The 17,311-nt window shown below is 41.8% G+C and overlaps 1 protein-coding gene across 3 annotated transcripts in view; it reads left to right on the top strand.

Moving 5' to 3' along the window:
- MID2 (midline 2) overlaps nucleotides 1-17,311 on the top strand; it is a 91,496-nt gene that overhangs the window by 60,192 nt on the left and 13,993 nt on the right. For all 3 annotated transcript variants that reach the window (XM_065900371.1, XM_065900370.1, XM_065900369.1), the window contains exons 3-4: nucleotides 9,377-9,484; nucleotides 10,864-11,012. In XM_065900371.1, the coding sequence (XP_065756443.1) occupies nucleotides 9,377-9,484; nucleotides 10,864-11,012 (257 nt within the window). The remainder of the gene's footprint in view (nucleotides 1-9,376; nucleotides 9,485-10,863; nucleotides 11,013-17,311) is intronic.

A 17,311-nucleotide genomic window follows, 5' to 3' on the forward strand; every position in this document is an offset into this window, starting at 1 on the left:
ATCCCATGTATAGATTCATGTAATCACCACTATCATCAGAACAATACAGTTTCATCACCCCCAAAAACCTCTGGGGTGCAAACTCTTTGTCGTCACATCTGCCCCCTGGCAACCACTGATCTGTTCTTCATCACTATGTAACTTGTAGAATATTATATAAATGGAATCATACTTTATGTGACATATTATGATTTGCTTATGCCACTCATCATAATGCCTCTGAGATACATTTAAGTTGTGTGTATCAGTAGTTTTAAAAAATTTTATTGTTGATGTTCCACAATTTGTTTATTCATGCCTCTACTGAAGAGCATTTCAGTTGTTTTTGGCTAATACAAATAAAGCTGTTATAAACATTCATGCAAGTTTTTTGTGTGTTTAGACATACATGTTCATATTTCTAGGGTAAATACACGAGGGTGAGATCTAGAGAGTTTTATATCTTCAGAGGGGGTTATAAGCAAGTGCTGTGCTTCACAAAACAAGCAGTAGAGTAGGAAGAACACTGGATGGGGAGTTAAAGGATCTTGCTCCAGCCTTGCCCTGTCATTGATCAGTAATATGATGTTGGGTAAGCCCTTCTCCTCTCTAGGCCTTTTCTTTCTTTCTTTTCTTTTCTTTTTTTTTTTTTTTTTGCAGTACGCGGGCCTCTCGCTGTTGTGGCCTCTGCCATTGCGGAGCGCAGGCTCAGCGGCCATGGCTCACGGTCCCAGCTGCTCCACCGCATGTGGGATCCTCCCGGACCGGGGCACAAACCCGTGTCCCCTGCATCGGCAGGCGGACTCTCAACCACTGTGCCACCAGGGAAGCCCTAGGCCTCATATTTCTATCTGTAAAGTGAGGAGCTAGGAATTGATGATTTCTTCAGTCTTTTTAAGATCTGACAGTTCGGTGGTTCTGAAGAGACAGAAAGGAGGTTTCTGCCTCATTTCACATAGGATTTATAGCTATATATATAGAATCCCAGGTGCAAACCTAGATTATGCCTCCTGCTTCTTGCATGTTCTAAACAGCAACCTTGTGTGGAAAGAGAATATGGGGGAGAAAGTAACTAACCCTAAGGCTACCAAGGTTTGGGGGTCTGATCCCTGAGGAGAAGGGACTCTAAAGCCAACAAAGAATTGCCACATGGCACAGGGCCATTCCTAAGGCATGTATGTGGAGCAAATTGTCCTCTCTGTTGCCAAAATTTTTGTTAGTTAAACTCAGGGTGAAATAAATATGGAATACGTGTATGTGTTGATACACATGTATGTGCATTATATATTCTAAATGTTACATTATATGCATTTTTATACTATATATTATTTTCAAAATCAGGAAGGAATTACACAAAATGTTTGTAATAGTTAACTCAAAGGAATGTGATTATCTTGAGAGGCAACTCTGAGAGGAAAAGAAGTATGTTTATGAACACGTTTTCTCTGTCTCTGTTTCTCTCTCTCTCTCTCACACGCGTGCGCGCACACACACACACACACACACACACACACGCGCTGGTTAAATCACGGACAAGAGCCAGGCTGCCGGAGATCAAATGCTGGCCCTGCCATTTACTAGTTATATGTATGACCTTTGGGTAAATTACATAACCTCTGCGTTTCTCGGTTTCTTTTGTAAAATGGCAATGATAACAACAGTGCCAACTTCATAGGGTAAGTGGGAGAAGTAAATGAGTTAAAATATATGAAGCAATTCGAACAGCACCTAGCACATTGTAAGCACCCACAAGCTGACAGGAAACGTGTCTGTCAGTCGATGTCCATGTCTGTCTCGAGACCTCCCACAGCATGGATCCCTGGGCCCAATACTCTAGGGTTCTTACACTTCAAGAGATGGCCTGGCTGCTACCTCCTCAGCCACACTACTTTTCTAGTGTGCGTGATCCACATCCTAGATGGGAGTGATCCACTCCCATCCCCCACCTACCTCTACCCTGCAACCTCTCATGCACTCCTCTGCCAAAAAATTAAACTTAAGCACTGAGGCAGTAGGTTGCTTAACTATACCTCAGTAATTTTTCATTTTTTTGTCTCCTAAGCTGCAGTTACTCCAGTACAGGGGACTCAAAATCCTATTAATAGTTTTACGTGTCCCCCAGTCTGTTAAGTGACCCCCTCCCTCCAAATCCAATGAAACAGATAAAATTCATAAAAACAGCCCTACTTCATTTAGTTATTTTTATGTAAAGCTGGCAGAATCATCTTTGAAATGTTGCAGTGTTTTGCTCTGGAAAACGAAAAAGAAGGTAGTCTCGTCTTCCTCTTCCTGTTATACATTTGAACCTTCCTTATACGAAGGGCTGCGGAGGTGGTGGTGTGTGTGATGGTGTCCTTTAAAGTGTGATCTGGATTAACACCTTAGCTTAGATGCTGCCACAGTAAGTGCAACATCTGTATCATAAACATCGTGGTTTCTTTTTTCCCCCCAGCTTTATTGACATATAACATTGTGTTTTAATTGACATATATCACATATAATTGACATATAATATATAACATTGACATAATTGACAGAAAACATTGTGTAAGTTTAAGGCGTACAATGCGATGATTTGATACGCTAATATATCACAAGATTACCACAATAAGGTTAATTAATACGTTCCTCACCTTACATAGTTACCTGTGTGTGTGTGTGTGTGTGTGTGTGTGGTGAGAATATTTAAGATCCACTCTCATAGCAACTTTCAAGTATACAATATAGTCTTGTTAAGTATAATCAAGGAATCTAAAAAAAAAACCTGAACTCATAGAAAGAGAGAGAACATTGTGTTTTCTTGACTGCATCGTTACGAGAGTAATGAATTCTTTGCAGCTCAGCAAGGTGACAGAGTTGTTCGTAACAATTCCTTGATAATCCATCAGATGTTCAATTTACCTCTCACTTTTCCTTCTCATCTCCTTTGCACAGAAAGTGGCTGCGTGTAGAATGAAGCCCTCAGCCTCTTTTCTCTGACATTTTGGAGTCTGAGAAGGTGGGGCAGTGGTCACCTGGGTGCTCCTGGGCAAGAATGGGAAGTGAGAAATGTGTTGTGCCCTTCCACTTCTTGGAATACTATGCCTGCTTTTTCTCTCCACCTTGTTCTCAGCTAAGATGGTTAAGGTGTTACTATGGCATTAAGATCCAGACATTTTAACCAGGTACGTTCAAAGACTCCAAATGACAGTGCAGCTTTCCATAATATATCTGCGGTCTCCGTTTCTAGCCTTATTTCCCTCCCTTGCATCTGTCAGGCTGATCTGCTTTACCCAAACACGTTCTTTGCTTTCCTGCCTGTGTGTTCGCTCATGCTATTTATAGTATTCTCTCTGCCTGGAATTCTCTCCCCATAAACCTCATCCTTCGAGACCAGCTCAGCTACATGAAACCTTCCCTAATCCCCTGACTGTCCTTTTCCACAGGCCAAATTATTTTCCCTTCTCTATGCTCCCCTAGAGCTGTGTTTGTATTCTATTGCTTGTCCTGCTATTCGTTAAATTGTAATTAGCTGAATTCACACTCATCTTTTGCACTAGACTATAAGTGCCTTGAAGGCAAAAGCTGAGTCTTTTTCATCATTTTGGTCCCACTCAGGAACCCTTGTATATGGTGTGGGCACTCAACAAGTGTTTGTTGAAATAAAAACATTTCCAAATGATCTTTAATGCTGGCATTTCAAAATCTCCTAGGTGGAAGGGGAAGATCTATTTGGGCAGAAGGTTTCAGGAAATAATCATTTATTTATTTATTTTACTTTTGGTTGCACTGGGTCTTCGTTGCTTCGTGGGGGGCTTTCTCTAGTTGTGGCGAGTGGGGGCTACTCTTTTTTTTTTTTTTTTTTGCTGGGGGCTACTCTTCGTTGCGGTGCACGGGCTTCTCATTGCGGTGGCTTCTCTTGTTGTGGAGCGCGGGCTCTAGGTGCGCGGGCTTCAGTAGCTGTGGCACATGGGCTTCAGTAGTTGTGGCTCATCAGCTCTAGAGCGCAGGCTCAGTAGTTGGGGCGCACCGGCTTAGTTGCTCCGCGGCATGTGGGATCTTCCCGGACCAGGGATTGAACCCGTGTCCCCTGCATTGGCAGGCAGATTCTTAACCACTGCGTCACCAGGGAAGTCCAGGAAATAAACTAAGCTGGCATTGATCTTTTAGAGTGGAGTACACTAAGATGGAGATGCCGAGGAGGAGTTCTATTACCATGTAAATAAATTGCACTTGAGTCTGGGTAGAGGGCTCATCCACTATTTCATACATATTGTTCCACCTGAACTCCAGTGCGGTGCTCTGCAGGACTGATGGACGTGACTGAGCTGAGGGGAAGGTATGAGTGGTGACGTTTCTCCTGGGGGTAGGCTGGAGGGAAGGCTGATGAACTTAAAACCCAGAGATAAAAGACCTATAGAATGAGTGTGTGGGAGATCTCCCAAGAAACTATGAAATAAGCTCTCTAAAAGGAGGGAAGGGGGGCTTCCCTGGTGGCGCAGTGGTTGAGAATCTGCCTGCCAATGCAGGGGACATGGGTTCGAGCCCTGGTCTGGGAAGATCCCACATGCCGCGGAGCAGCTGGCCCCATGAGCCACAATTACTGAGCCTGCGTGTCTGGAGCCTGTGCTCCGCAACAAGAGAGGCCGCGATAGTGAGAGGCCCACGCACCGCGATGAGGAGTGGCCCCCACTTGCCGCAACTAGAGAAAGCCTTCACACAGAAACGAAGACCCAACACAGTCAAAAATAAATTAAAAAAATAAATAGAATTTTAACAAAAAAAAAAAAGGAGGGAAGGGTAAAAGGTTAGTCCATTTACATTTCAATAGGGAACAGGAACAATGACCAACATAACTTTTTGCAGTCTCTTAAACCTTGGCAACTTGTGGCTTTTGTGAACCCCTATGTACTGATTTCCTTGTAGTGACCAGCAAGAAAATCCTTCAAATAGGGAATGTGTGTCTGTGTCAGAGAAGGATGGAAATTGGGGAAGACTAGGTCTGACTGGGTTTAATCTTTGGGCCGGGAGGTAGGAAAGAACTACAGGAAATAGAGTAATAGGGTGGGCAGTTGGAAAGAAACATGAGAGTCAAATTCTTGCTGCCTTTGGGAGGAAAGAAGAGAGCACAGAGCAGAAAAGATCTGGAGGCTTAACAGGAAGGCCCATGTTCCCTAGTGCTTAGGCCTTGGAAGACTGGTGCTGAGACTCAGTCTTAAATATGAGAAACTGCCCTTCCTTTACACAGACAGATTGCCAAGATTACTCTAATGGTATTTTCAGGGAGGATAGATGTTTCCACAGACATAAAGCCACTTAGGCAAACCCACTAATCTAAACCAAAGAACAAACTTCAAATAAAAATCTTGAGTCTTCTACAAACCACCAACCAACTAACCAGTGAACCAACCAACAGATCAACCGACCAAGAATGCTTATCAATATAACCCCAGTTGTTTTCAGCTGACGGTTAATAAGCAAGTGAAATACCTCACTGCATTTTTAAAGAAAACTGCAAACATGGAAAATACCAGGGCTTTCAAGTGCCTTCCAAGCAATTCGAGATGTTTTATTCACATCATGAAGACAGATTTTCCCTGGAGTATTTCCTGTTCAGAAAACACTTAAGGACCCTTGCTCTTTTGGGCTGCTTCTTGACATGGAAAGATTTTAATGTCACTGCTTTAACTTTAGTTTGGGATTTTGCCTCTTCAGCCAACTTTCTGCTCTACTAGTTGCATCTGGCTGTTTTATCTTGCCTGATGCAACTGTCCAAACCCCACCCAAGCTCCCTCACTTCAACCTACATTTTCTCTACAAAATGCATTTACTATAGTATATTTTCTAATGTTTGCCATTCCTATTTTGATTTTTCACTTTGCTAAATCCATCAGTAAATGTTTCTTATGTGTTTGTTATGTTTAAGGCATTGTGTCTGTTACAGTGGGAGAAACAAAGTGTCATAAAACCTTTCCTCAAGGAGCTTGCTGTCTAATTGAAGATTTTCAAGCAAGGGGGTGCATCTCATATTTGACCATTCCTTTCAGTTCCCATTACCCTCCTTGGCTAGGCCCTGTTCACATCACAATAGCCTCCTAAATTGTCCCCATGCTTACTATTACCCCCAGTCACATTAAGCCCAGTTCATCTTCTTAAAAATTTTAATTATAGTCATTCTCCCACCATCTTACCCTCTCCCCCACTTCCCAAATTTTCAAAGATACCATATTGTCTAAAGAGTAGGGTTCAATCTCATTAGCTTGGCTCAAAATTTCCCTCCTTCTCACCTTTTAAATCTGAGTCCTATCCATCTCCAAGGCTCAATTCAAGTCCCACTTCATTCAAGCGTCTTTTCTCCACTTCCCCACTGAGAGTGATCTTTCCCTTCAATTTCTGTAGATTGTAGCCTTCACCACTCATTGATATTTCACTTACGCTAACTTGACTTGTTTGCTTTATATGTATGAGGCTTTCCCCCATAAAATTGGCCAAGGAACCAATAAGCTGAAGCCCTTATCACCCTTTGTACTGCACATTTATTGAGGGCAGGGCCTGAGCATAATGCATTGCACACAAGAGATGATTAATACATGGTTGATGATGAAGATGGTGATGATTTTCCCTGGTTTCAGGGTGTAGGGTGGGTTATGGGGGGCGGTTACAAAGGAAAGATTCTAGAGGCAGGGGGATGAATTAATGAGGCTTTTACAATAATAGTCCAAAAAGATGATAAGGGCTTCAATTTATTGTTTCCTTGGCCCAGAGCCTCATTGTATTACGAGAAGAACTTTAGTGAGATTGAAAAGAAAAGGAGGGTAGGACTCTGGCAGGACTGCTGTGAATTTATGTGGGGGATGAGGGAGAAGTAGGTAACTGAACCTGAGCAAGTGCAATAATGACAGTAGAAATAACCAAAAAGAGGAAATCAGAGGTGGAAGCTGGATTTAGAGGGAAAGTGATGAGTTTGTTTTTAGAGATACTGAGTTTAGGGTAACTTGAGTAACCAAGTGGACATGTCTGGCAAGCAGTGAGATACTGCCCCCCGTTCAATTCAATGCAACAACTATTTACTGAACGTAGTAAATGGTATAATAGAATTATATATCAAGTACTATGGGAATATAAATAGGGAACCAACTGTATCCAAGCAGATGAGAAAACGTTTCAGAAGTGAAGATCTTTGAGCTGGGCTTAGAAAGATAAGTAGAACTTTGTTCAACAAACAAATAATGAAGTGACTTTCCAAGTGAAAGGAGAGTCTTGAGCAAAGGCACAAGACATGGATGTGCATGGCCTTCTAGGGGAACAACAGGTAGTCTGAAAAGACTAAACAGAATGGGATGACAAAATAAAGATGGATGGTGCAGAAGAGGTAATGATTGTCAGGAACTGAAGACAGGATTCTGTTACACTACACTGGAGAGGCAGTTTAGTGTGATGGTTAAAGGTGTGGACTCTTAAAGTCAGACTCCCTGGGTTCACATCCCATCTCTGCCACTTACTAGGCATGTGGCCTTGAGCAAGTCACTTAGTCTCTCTGTGCTCAGGTTTCCTCATCTGTAAAATGGGGCTAATGGCACGTCCTTCATACGGTTGTTTTGATGATTGAGAGAGCTAGTATATAAACTGATTAGGGCAATGCCTGGCATGCAGTGAGTGTTATGTCAAGGTTAGTCCAAGGGCTGAATTATAAGAAACAAGGCACCATACCACTGTGTACTATACCATCAGCAGCCTCAAGAGGAAACTATAAATGGGAACTAAGTCTCCAAATAGTCTAAGCACAGATCCAGGGAGCACTAGATGAATCTCTTATTCTCACATGAGTGGGAGTTCTTTGAGAGGGTGATATTATCTGCTTTGGAAAGGTAGATCCAATTTAGGGAGAGAGTGAGGAGTCTGAGAAGCCAAACTAGAATGGCCCGAGTGGGACTGTTCATTCAGGACAAATGGAAGCTCTCATTGTGGCATTTGCCCCTTGGAAAGTGGAAATGAAACAAAACAAGGTTGAAATTCGGCAAGCATATTTTATTTCAGTTAGGTAAGAAACAGAAAATTGGCCAGCAGGGACCTTAGAGGGTGAGCGAGGAGGCAGCAGGGTCCAGCGACAGGTATTTTGCTGGGCTTGGGAGTATGTAAAGGAGCCCTTTGAAGAGGGCTAGCAATTGGAAATGCAGCCCTACCTTGCTAATGAAGCACATCTGGCCACTTGAGTTTTGGTGCTCTCAAGTAACCCATTGTCTGTTCCTCGGCTTTTTAGAGCTCTACTCGAGTGATCCTTGAATAGACTCTTGGAATGATTGTGCTTCCCTGTGTGACTGCTGCTGAAATGGAACTGAACCTTGTCCGCCCACCTCACCAGCCACGGGGTTTCCCTTGACACGTCTTGGTTTGAATACTGGTCTCACCACGTCCCAGCTGTGCAATCTTGAGCAAGTTGCTGAAATTCTCTTAGCCTCAGTTTTCACATCTGTGAAATGGAAATAAGAATAGCTCCTATGTTATAAAGTGGTTCTGATAATTATATGAAATAATTTATCTATCAATATAAAGTAATTGACACATTAAATGCTTAAAAGATGTAAGTTCCTTTCCCCTTCCTTTCCTTTTACACTTAGGCAGCCCAAAGATCCTCTGCCCTCATTTTAGCCCAGCTGGGGACTTCATATCATCTAATGTCAACAGTAATAGAGATGGGCAGAAGGACAAGTCAGTACATGGGAAGACAATGAAGAATGGTGGCTTTTTTTTCACCCCCTACCCTGACTTGGCAGTAAAGATATTTTGATATAGCCAGTATCCCCAAGTAGGAAAGGTATTCAGATACTGGACAGCCCAAAGTGAGAAATATCTACTAAGACATGATGACAACTATGTGAAAATATATCTACACAATCATATATTTAATGTGAAGATATAGCTATGCATTCATATATTTTAAAATGGAAACATTTTCTATATTTTAGAAAGGAACAAGGAAAACTGAAAACACTTTTGTTAGGATGATACAAATACGTTGTTGTAATGTTATCTTAATATTCTTGTGCCTGTGGAGAGGGATCCTCTTTCCCTGATGTACTTAAATCTCCTTACCCTCTTTCCAAAAGAACAGTAGGAGGACAGGGTGCTGGAGTAAAGGGAATTTCACAGTGGGAATAATATGCCCCCATCTCATCTGTCCTTCTGCCCAGCCTCCATTAACCATCATGATCTACCAGAGGCCGGAGAGCTTCCTATCTGTGGTGCTTCAATGCCCTTGCATCATTAATGTCATCATCTCTACCCTTCTTCTAGGAGTGGATCTTATGAGGGAGGTATGGAAGAAGTTATGCATGTTTAGCTATCAGTCCGAACCTTTGAGAGCCCGCAGTGGACAAAGGCAGAAATCACTGTGTAACACTCTGGACTTTCTTGGCAGGTGAATACTGCTATGCATGAGGCAAAACTTATGGAAGAATGTGACGAATTGGTAGAGATCATCCAGCAGAGGAAGCAAATGATTGCTGTCAAAATCAAAGAGACAAAGGTAAAGCACAGCAGTTCAGTGAGGCCAAGGCCGAGTTGACTTTACAAATGTCCAAGCTTCAAACCGATGGTTCCAGTTTGAACTTGGATCATGAAAGCAAGAAGAAATGAGGTTTTAGGGAGATGGGCAAAGAAGAAGCAATATTTGGCCTAGTGCTATGAATTCAGTCAAAACGATGGCAGTTCTGGGGTGTTGGAAACGTTCTATATCATGACCTGGTTGGTAGTTACATGGGTGTGTGTATATGCAAAAAATCATGGAGTTGTACACTTCAGATTTGGGTGCTTTACTGTGTGTATGGTATAAGTCAATACAAAAAGAAAACAAAGTAATGGTAGAAATGTGGACCAGAATTACAGAAGGATCATGACTGCCATTGTAAGGACTTTGGGCTTAATCTGAAAGGCATTAGGAAATCATCCTAGTTTCTTAGGGAGGGAGAAGACTGATAGATACGGCAGAAGTGTGCAGTGTAGATCAGAATGGGATGACACTGAAGTCAGGCAAGCATGTTATGAGGCTTATGGAATGATCCTTGGCATGAGTTGATGAAGGCCTAACCAGGGAAGTGGTAGCACAAACGGAAGGGAAGAGCGTAGCAGGCATTGCTAGCAAGGAAAGGATGGGAATCATCGACTGATCAGATATAAAAGATGAAGGAGAGAGAGAGAAGGCTTCCAGGCTTTTAGCATGGGAACTGAAGAATCGTGGTCAAGAAGCTCAGGTCTGAGCCTCTATGCAGCTCTATGGTTTTACGCTTGCTGGTCTGCTGGTCAGTATAGTGATTGTGAGCTCATGCTGTGTGTACAGTGTGAGAAGTTATGAGAGCCTGGAGTGATAGCCATTACTTTGTGCCATGCTGGGTGATTCCAACTAACACAGGAACTGAAGTGTCCGAGAACACAGATCTGTGAACACATAGGTATGCTTAAAGATGCTTAGAGAAATACATACATAGAAATGTAGATACTCATGAAGAAAAAGGAGGTGCTTTTTATTAAACATGTATGTGACAATAAAGTGTCAACAATGGTGATGTCTGGGTGGTAGGGTTTCTTTTTATTTTCTAAATTTTCTGTAATGACCACACATTGCTTTTATAATAAAAATAATTAATGTGATCAATAAAAAGAGGAGGTAGGTAACCTGGAGTATATGACTGTGTTGCAGGGTAAGTAAGCGGGCCGTAGGTGGTAGGAGGGGTTGACAAAACAGACATGGTGGGTAGGGTGACAAGGTGAGTGCTTAGTACAGGGACCATGGGATGTTAATAGGTCTTATTTTTAGAATCACTGCAGCAGATCTCCTTCATGTTGTTTTATCATTTTTAATTAACCACTGGATGTGTTATCTTATTTTTCTTTTGCTAATTCTTTAAGGTTATGAAACTGAGAAAGTTGGCACAGCAGGTTGCTAATTGCCGCCAGTGTCTTGAACGCTCAACAGTCCTCATCAACCAAGCTGAGCATATCCTGAAAGAAAATGACCAGGCGCGGTTTCTCCAGTCTGCAAAAAATATTGCTGAGAGGTGAGTTCCTTATGTTCTTGCAGCAATGCTTCCTCTTATGAAAAGGGGCCAGCTTAAAGTCACTTAACTCTGTTCAGGCGTGTATCAATATGTAGCCGCTACCACCTGAAGATTTTACCAGCTGGCTAGTTACTAAGCCTCAGGGTGGTAGATTGCCCTGTGGATTTCTGGCACCCTTCTCTCTGTCTCTGCAACCTACTGGTTCTTCTAATGCACAGCCAACCATGTGCCCTAGTGATGCCATGGCTCTCTGCTGCCCACTCAGGGCTGGAGCTTTCTATGTTGGTGTTGGTGTAGGAGCAGAGAAACTTCTGGCCACATAGATAGGTGGATGCCTTTCTAGTCTAGACTATAGCACTAGACTCCCTAGATTTGAATCCTGCCTCTGACCCTAAACTAGTTGGTCGCTCTTAGGGAAGTCATATAACCTCTCTGAGCTTCATTCTCATTCTCTCATTTGCAAAATGGGAATGATAATAGTGTCTATCTCATAAAGTTTTTGTGAGGGTTAAATGAGTTAGTACTTATAAAGGCTCAGAAAAATGCCCAACACAAAGTCAATGCTCAATACTATTATTATTGGAGAGCAGAAATTGGGGATGAGAGGAGATTGTTACTTCTTGCAGTATAACTATTAGCAACATTTGACTATTTAATTAGGTACAAGTATTACGTTAATATAAATAACTTTCAAATGTTTAAGAAGAGTAAATTAGAGGCGAAGAAATGAACATTCTTTCAAGAAGTTTGCTATGAAGAGAAGAAGAGAGATATGGCAGTAGCTAGAATGACTATGTGGTAGAGGAAAGTTGTGGGTATTATTTTTTTAGATAGGAGAGATGTGAGTGAGTTTAAAAGTAGATGTAGGTCAGACTTCCCTGATGGTGCAGTGATTAAGAATCTGCCTGCCAATGCAGGGGACAAGGGTTCGATCCCTAGTCCCGGGAAGATCCCACATGCTGCGGAGCAACTAAGCCCATGCGCCACAACTACTGAGCTTGTGCGCCACAGCTACTGAAGACCGCACGCCTAGAGCCAGTGCTCCACAACAAGAGAAGCCACTGCAATGAGAAGCCTGTGCACTGCAACGAAGAGTAGTCCCTGCACACCACAACTGGAGAAAGCCTGTGCAGCAACGGAGACCCAGCACAGCCAAAAATTAATTAAAAAAAAAAAAGTGGATACAGGTCAGCTAGAGATGGGGCAAAACTGAAGCTATGGAAAAAAGAAGGCATGTGGCCAAAGCACAAATGAAGGGACATCTCTTCCATTTAACCAGAAGGAAGACGGAAGTAATGGATGTGGATGTCAGTATGCCCAGCGGTTTGGTATGAGAAATTGAGGAATTTATCATTTCATATCTACCCCTCTTTTTGTAAAATAGGAGGCAAAGTCATTTGCTGAGCATAAGCAGGAAGGTAGCAGGGTTCTCTAGCTTTTTGAACATATGGAATGCAGTTATAATAATTGCTTTAAGCCTAATTCTAATATCTGGGTCAGTTTCAACTAGTTGCTTTTTTCTCCTTATTATGGGCTTTATTTTCTTGCTTCTTTGCATGTCTGGCTATTTCTTATTGGATGCCAGACAATGTGAATTTTATCTTATTGGGCACTATATATTTTTGTATTCCTATAAATATTCCTAAACTTTGTTCTGGGACACGGTTAAGTTACTTGAAAATAGCTTGTTCCTTTCAGGTCTTACTTTTTTAAGATTTGTTAGGTGTGATCAAAGCAGTGTTTAGTCCAGGGGAAATTTTTCCCCACTACTGAGACAGGACCCTTCTGAGTACGCTACCAGGTCCCCCATGAATCATGAGATTTTCTGGTGTGGCTGGTGGGAACATACACTATTCCTGGCCCTGTGTGAGCATTAGGGTTTGTTCCCTCTAATCTTTTTGGGTGACTCTTTCTCTAGCATTGGGCAGTTTCCTTATATGCATGTGTTGATCAGTATTTTATTGAATACTAGAGGCAAACCCTCCGAAGTTCCCAGAATTCTCTCTGTGCAGCTTTCTCCTCTCTAGTACTCTGCCCTGTGAACTCCAACCAACTTAGTCTCCTTGGATTCACAGCTCTGTGTTCTTAATTAGGGACTCCATCGGGCTCCACCTGATTCCCCCTTCATGTACCATTTTATTCCCTTAATTTTTGCTGGAACAAATTTTCCCACAGCTTCCTAAGAAAGAGTACAAGGTAAATAAAATTTTGAGAATTTTTTGTTTAAATAATATTTTAAATTTATTTTCTAATTTGATAGGTTGGAAATAAATTTTCCTTATAATTTTGAAGGCGTGGCTCTATTGGCTACTAAATTCCACTGCTATTTTGATTCCTGATCTTTTGAATGTGACCTATATTTTAAAATCTGGAGCTTTGAAGGTCTTATCTTTAATGTACTTTTTTCTGAAATTTCACCAAGATATGCCTTGGTGTGGGTCTTTTATTATTCATTTTTGTTGGGCACTAAGTGAGTCTTTCCAATCTAAAGACTACTGACTTTTAGTTCTGGGAAACTGTCTTTTATTATTTGCTAAGGACTTCCTCCCCTTCTCTCTTCTCTCTTTCTGGGACTCTAATTAGCCAGATTTTGGACACCCTTGATTTTCCCTCTAATTTTAAAAAAATCTTTTATCTCCCACTTTCCATGACTTTATCTTCTTGATCTAAGATGTTTCCTTAATTTTTCATCCAATCCTTCTATTAAAATTTTAATTTAAGTATTTATATTTTTATTTATAAGAGCTCTTTCTTGATCTTTGCTTCTTTTTTAGCACTCCCTCCTTGCTTTATGAATACAAACTATTTATCTTCCTGATGATATTAAGGATCACTAAAAAAGTTTTCTTCTAAACTGCATTGTGTTGGTTTCCTCCACGTTCCTTTTCTCTGTTAGTTTCTGTCTTTCCCTAAATGTTTGGGGAGCTTTTCACTGCCTGTTTGAATTTAAGACTAAAAGGTGACTGGAAGATCTGAGGGGGTGGGAACAGTTTGTTGCTTGGTGAACTTTGCTATAGGATTATAAGGCGGAATGCTAGATTTTTAAAAAATTTATTTATTTTTATTTTTGACTGCGTTGGGTCTTCGTTGCTGCGCGCGGGCTTTCTCTAGTTGAGGCGAGCGGGGGCTACTCTTCGTTGCGGTGCCTGTGTTTCTCATTGCGGTGACTTCTCTTGTTGCAGAGCACGGGCTCTAGGCACGCGGGCTTCAGTAACTGTGGCACGCAGGCTCAGTAGTTGTGGCTCACGGGCTCTAGAGCACAGGCTCAGTAGTTGTGGCCACGGGCTTAGTTGCTCTGCGGCATGTGGGATCTTCCGGGACCAGAGATGGAACCCATGTCCCCTGCATTGGCCAGAGGATTCTCAACCACTGCACCACCAGGGAAGTCCGGAATGCCAGATTTTTATTGAGTGGACCCGTCTGTAGGTGTTTTCTCCTGGGTCAGTTACCTGTGGAAGGAATCCACCAATCTCCTGCTTCTGGAGGGGGATGAAGGGTACAAGTCTGGCTTCCATTATTCTAGGAGCCAAGCAGGGAAAGGGTTTTAAGACTGCTTTTAGTATGGCGTCAAGATGAGAGAGGGGTGGTCTGTGGTTGAGTGGATCTGGTGGTCTTGCTGTTCCTCATGCAAACTTTCAACTGTCTGTGGCAATAAATCAGCTTCATGTTTTTGGCTTCCCAATTCAGCTTTCTCTGCTCTGTTGTTGGTTACCACTCATCCATCCCTTTCTAATTTCCAGACATTTGTTGACAATATCTTACTTGCATCTCTTTTTCCATTCTCTTTGTCTTTGTGGGTTTATGACTTTTTTTTCTTTGTCATTTCAGTGGGATTTCATGAGAGCAAAGATAAAACATATATTTAAACCACTGTATGTAATCACGTCCACTCACTCTTCAACTCTGAAATGTCTTGTGCCACTACCACACTATTGAAAGTATTCTTTCTAAGGTCACCAAATGAATACCTTGTTGCTAAATTGCAATCAACATTCCTTTGTTTTATCTTACTGTTTCATCTTACTTGGTCTCTCAGTAGCATTTGTCCCTACTGACCATTGTTACTTGAAATTTCTCTGCCCTTAGCTTGAGAAAGCTCCTGGTTTTCTTCCTGCCTGTCTGGTTTCATTTGCCTTTGTGAGCAACTATTCCTTGACCTATTCCTTTGTGCTGTTGTTCTTTGTGATTCTGTCTTAAGCTATTCTCTTTTCTCAGTACACATTCTCCCTGTTGCAGACTTGTAGCACCTAGGGCTTTGATTACCATCTAGCTGTCGATGATTCCCAACTCTCTATATCTAAATCTTCTTTTCATGGGCTCATGTATAGCCTATGTGGTAGGAAGAATAGATGGCTAACTATGTGGTATGGCTTGAGAATCATCTATGCAACCTAAATATCTTTCTCACTGGTCTCTCATAAGGTCTGAAATTCTTCCCCACAATTATTCATTGTAATGCATTAAGAACCAAGACTTCAGTTAAAATGAAATTTTAACTGGGAGAGTTATTCCTTCCCCCTTACAAATGGCACTTATTATATATTATCCCTAATAGAGATCAGAGCCTTGAGAGATAGCTAATGTTGTGTTTTGCTTAAATACAGAAACACAGACACACACACAGACACAAACACTTACGTATATGTCAATGTCATCTTTATCTCATCCTTAACCTTCCAGCCACTGTTAACATTTGGGAGTGTGTGTGTGTGTGTGTGTGTATATATATATATATATATATATATACACCTCACAAACATAAGGTCATGTTGTATATACTGCATTTTACCCTATGTTTGAAACGTAACATATCACGAACTTTCCCCTGGCATTGGATATTTTTTTATAACCTGATTTTCAGTGACCTTATAGTGTTTCATCTTTTGATGTATGACACATTACTTAGCTCAGTCCCCATTGTTAGACAACTAGGTTACATACAGTGTGTTGAGTGCTCTTATAGTTGTTATCTTTGCATATGTCTTAGTTACTTCTTTAGTAAAAAATATATGAAGTACTTAGTGAACAGGACGTCTTGTTTGCAAGTGGGAACCTCTGTGTAGCGTGTGATGAAAAAGCATATTTTAAAATGGCTGATGTTGAGAAGGGCAAGAATATTTTTTAAAAGGTCAACCCAAGGGCTTCCCTGGTGGCGCAGTGGTTGAGAGTCCGCCTGCCGATGCAGGGGACACGGGTTCGTGCCCCAGTCTGGGAAGATCCCACATGTCGCGGAGTGGCTGGGCCCGTGAGCCATGGCCGCTGAGCCTGCGTGTCCGGAGCCTGTGCTCTGCAACGGGAGAGGCCACAACAGTGAGAGGCCTGCGTACCACAAAAAAAAAAAAAAAAAAAAAAAGCTACTAGTGAGTAATATTTGGCCACTGCCTTATTTACTACAAAACAGAAATAGCTCATGACTTTTTTATGTGTACCATATTTAAATTGATCTCATACACCAGAATTCAGATCATGAATGGCTGATAGGATATTTCTGTTGGATAGTCATGACTTAAATAAGATTGGCTTGTGGATAAATGAGTATGATCAGCTTTATGAATTTTGATAGTAATTCCAGTTCAGCAAGTGCCATCACTATTTTCCCCTTCTATAGATATGATTGGGGGACTTCCCTGGTGGCACAGTGGTTAAGACTCCACCTGCCAATGCAGGGGACAAGGGTTCGATCCCTGGTCCGGGAAGATCCCACATGCCGCGGAGCAACTAAGCCCATGCGCCACAACTACTGAGCCTGCACTGTAGAGCCCGTGAGCCACAACTACTGAAGCCCACATGCCTAGAGCCCGTGCTCCGCAACAAGGGAAGCCACCACAATGAGAAGCCTGCACACTGAAATGAAGAGTAGACCCCGCTCACCACAACTAGAGAGAAAGCCCTCGTACAGCAACGAAGACCCAACGCAAAAATAAATAAATTTATTTAAAAAAAGATATGATTGGACTTGATTAATAATGTTCAACTTTGCACAGAGGTGGTGAATGCCATCTCAAAACCTATAGGAGACTGTGTTTATATTTAGATTTATATAACTGGTGGTATTAATATATTTAAATACTGAGAAGATCCCTTCACTGTCTCATTGAACAGAGTAAGGCTCACCTGTGCTTCAGGGTGTGTTCATTAGCCTGTTAAGGCCAGGACTAACGATAAGCTGGCAATGTCCACTTTCTCTTTTTGGTCTTAACTGTGCCAATTTAATCAAAATTCTCTGTATCTAAAATGTTGCCTTTTACTTAATGAAAGGCATTTTAGTCTGGTTTAGGTATAATGCCAAATAAAGAGTA

Source organism: Phocoena phocoena, chromosome X (genome assembly GCF_963924675.1).
Source record: "Phocoena phocoena chromosome X, mPhoPho1.1, whole genome shotgun sequence".
NCBI classification, from domain to species: Eukaryota; Metazoa; Chordata; class Mammalia; order Artiodactyla; family Phocoenidae; genus Phocoena; species Phocoena phocoena.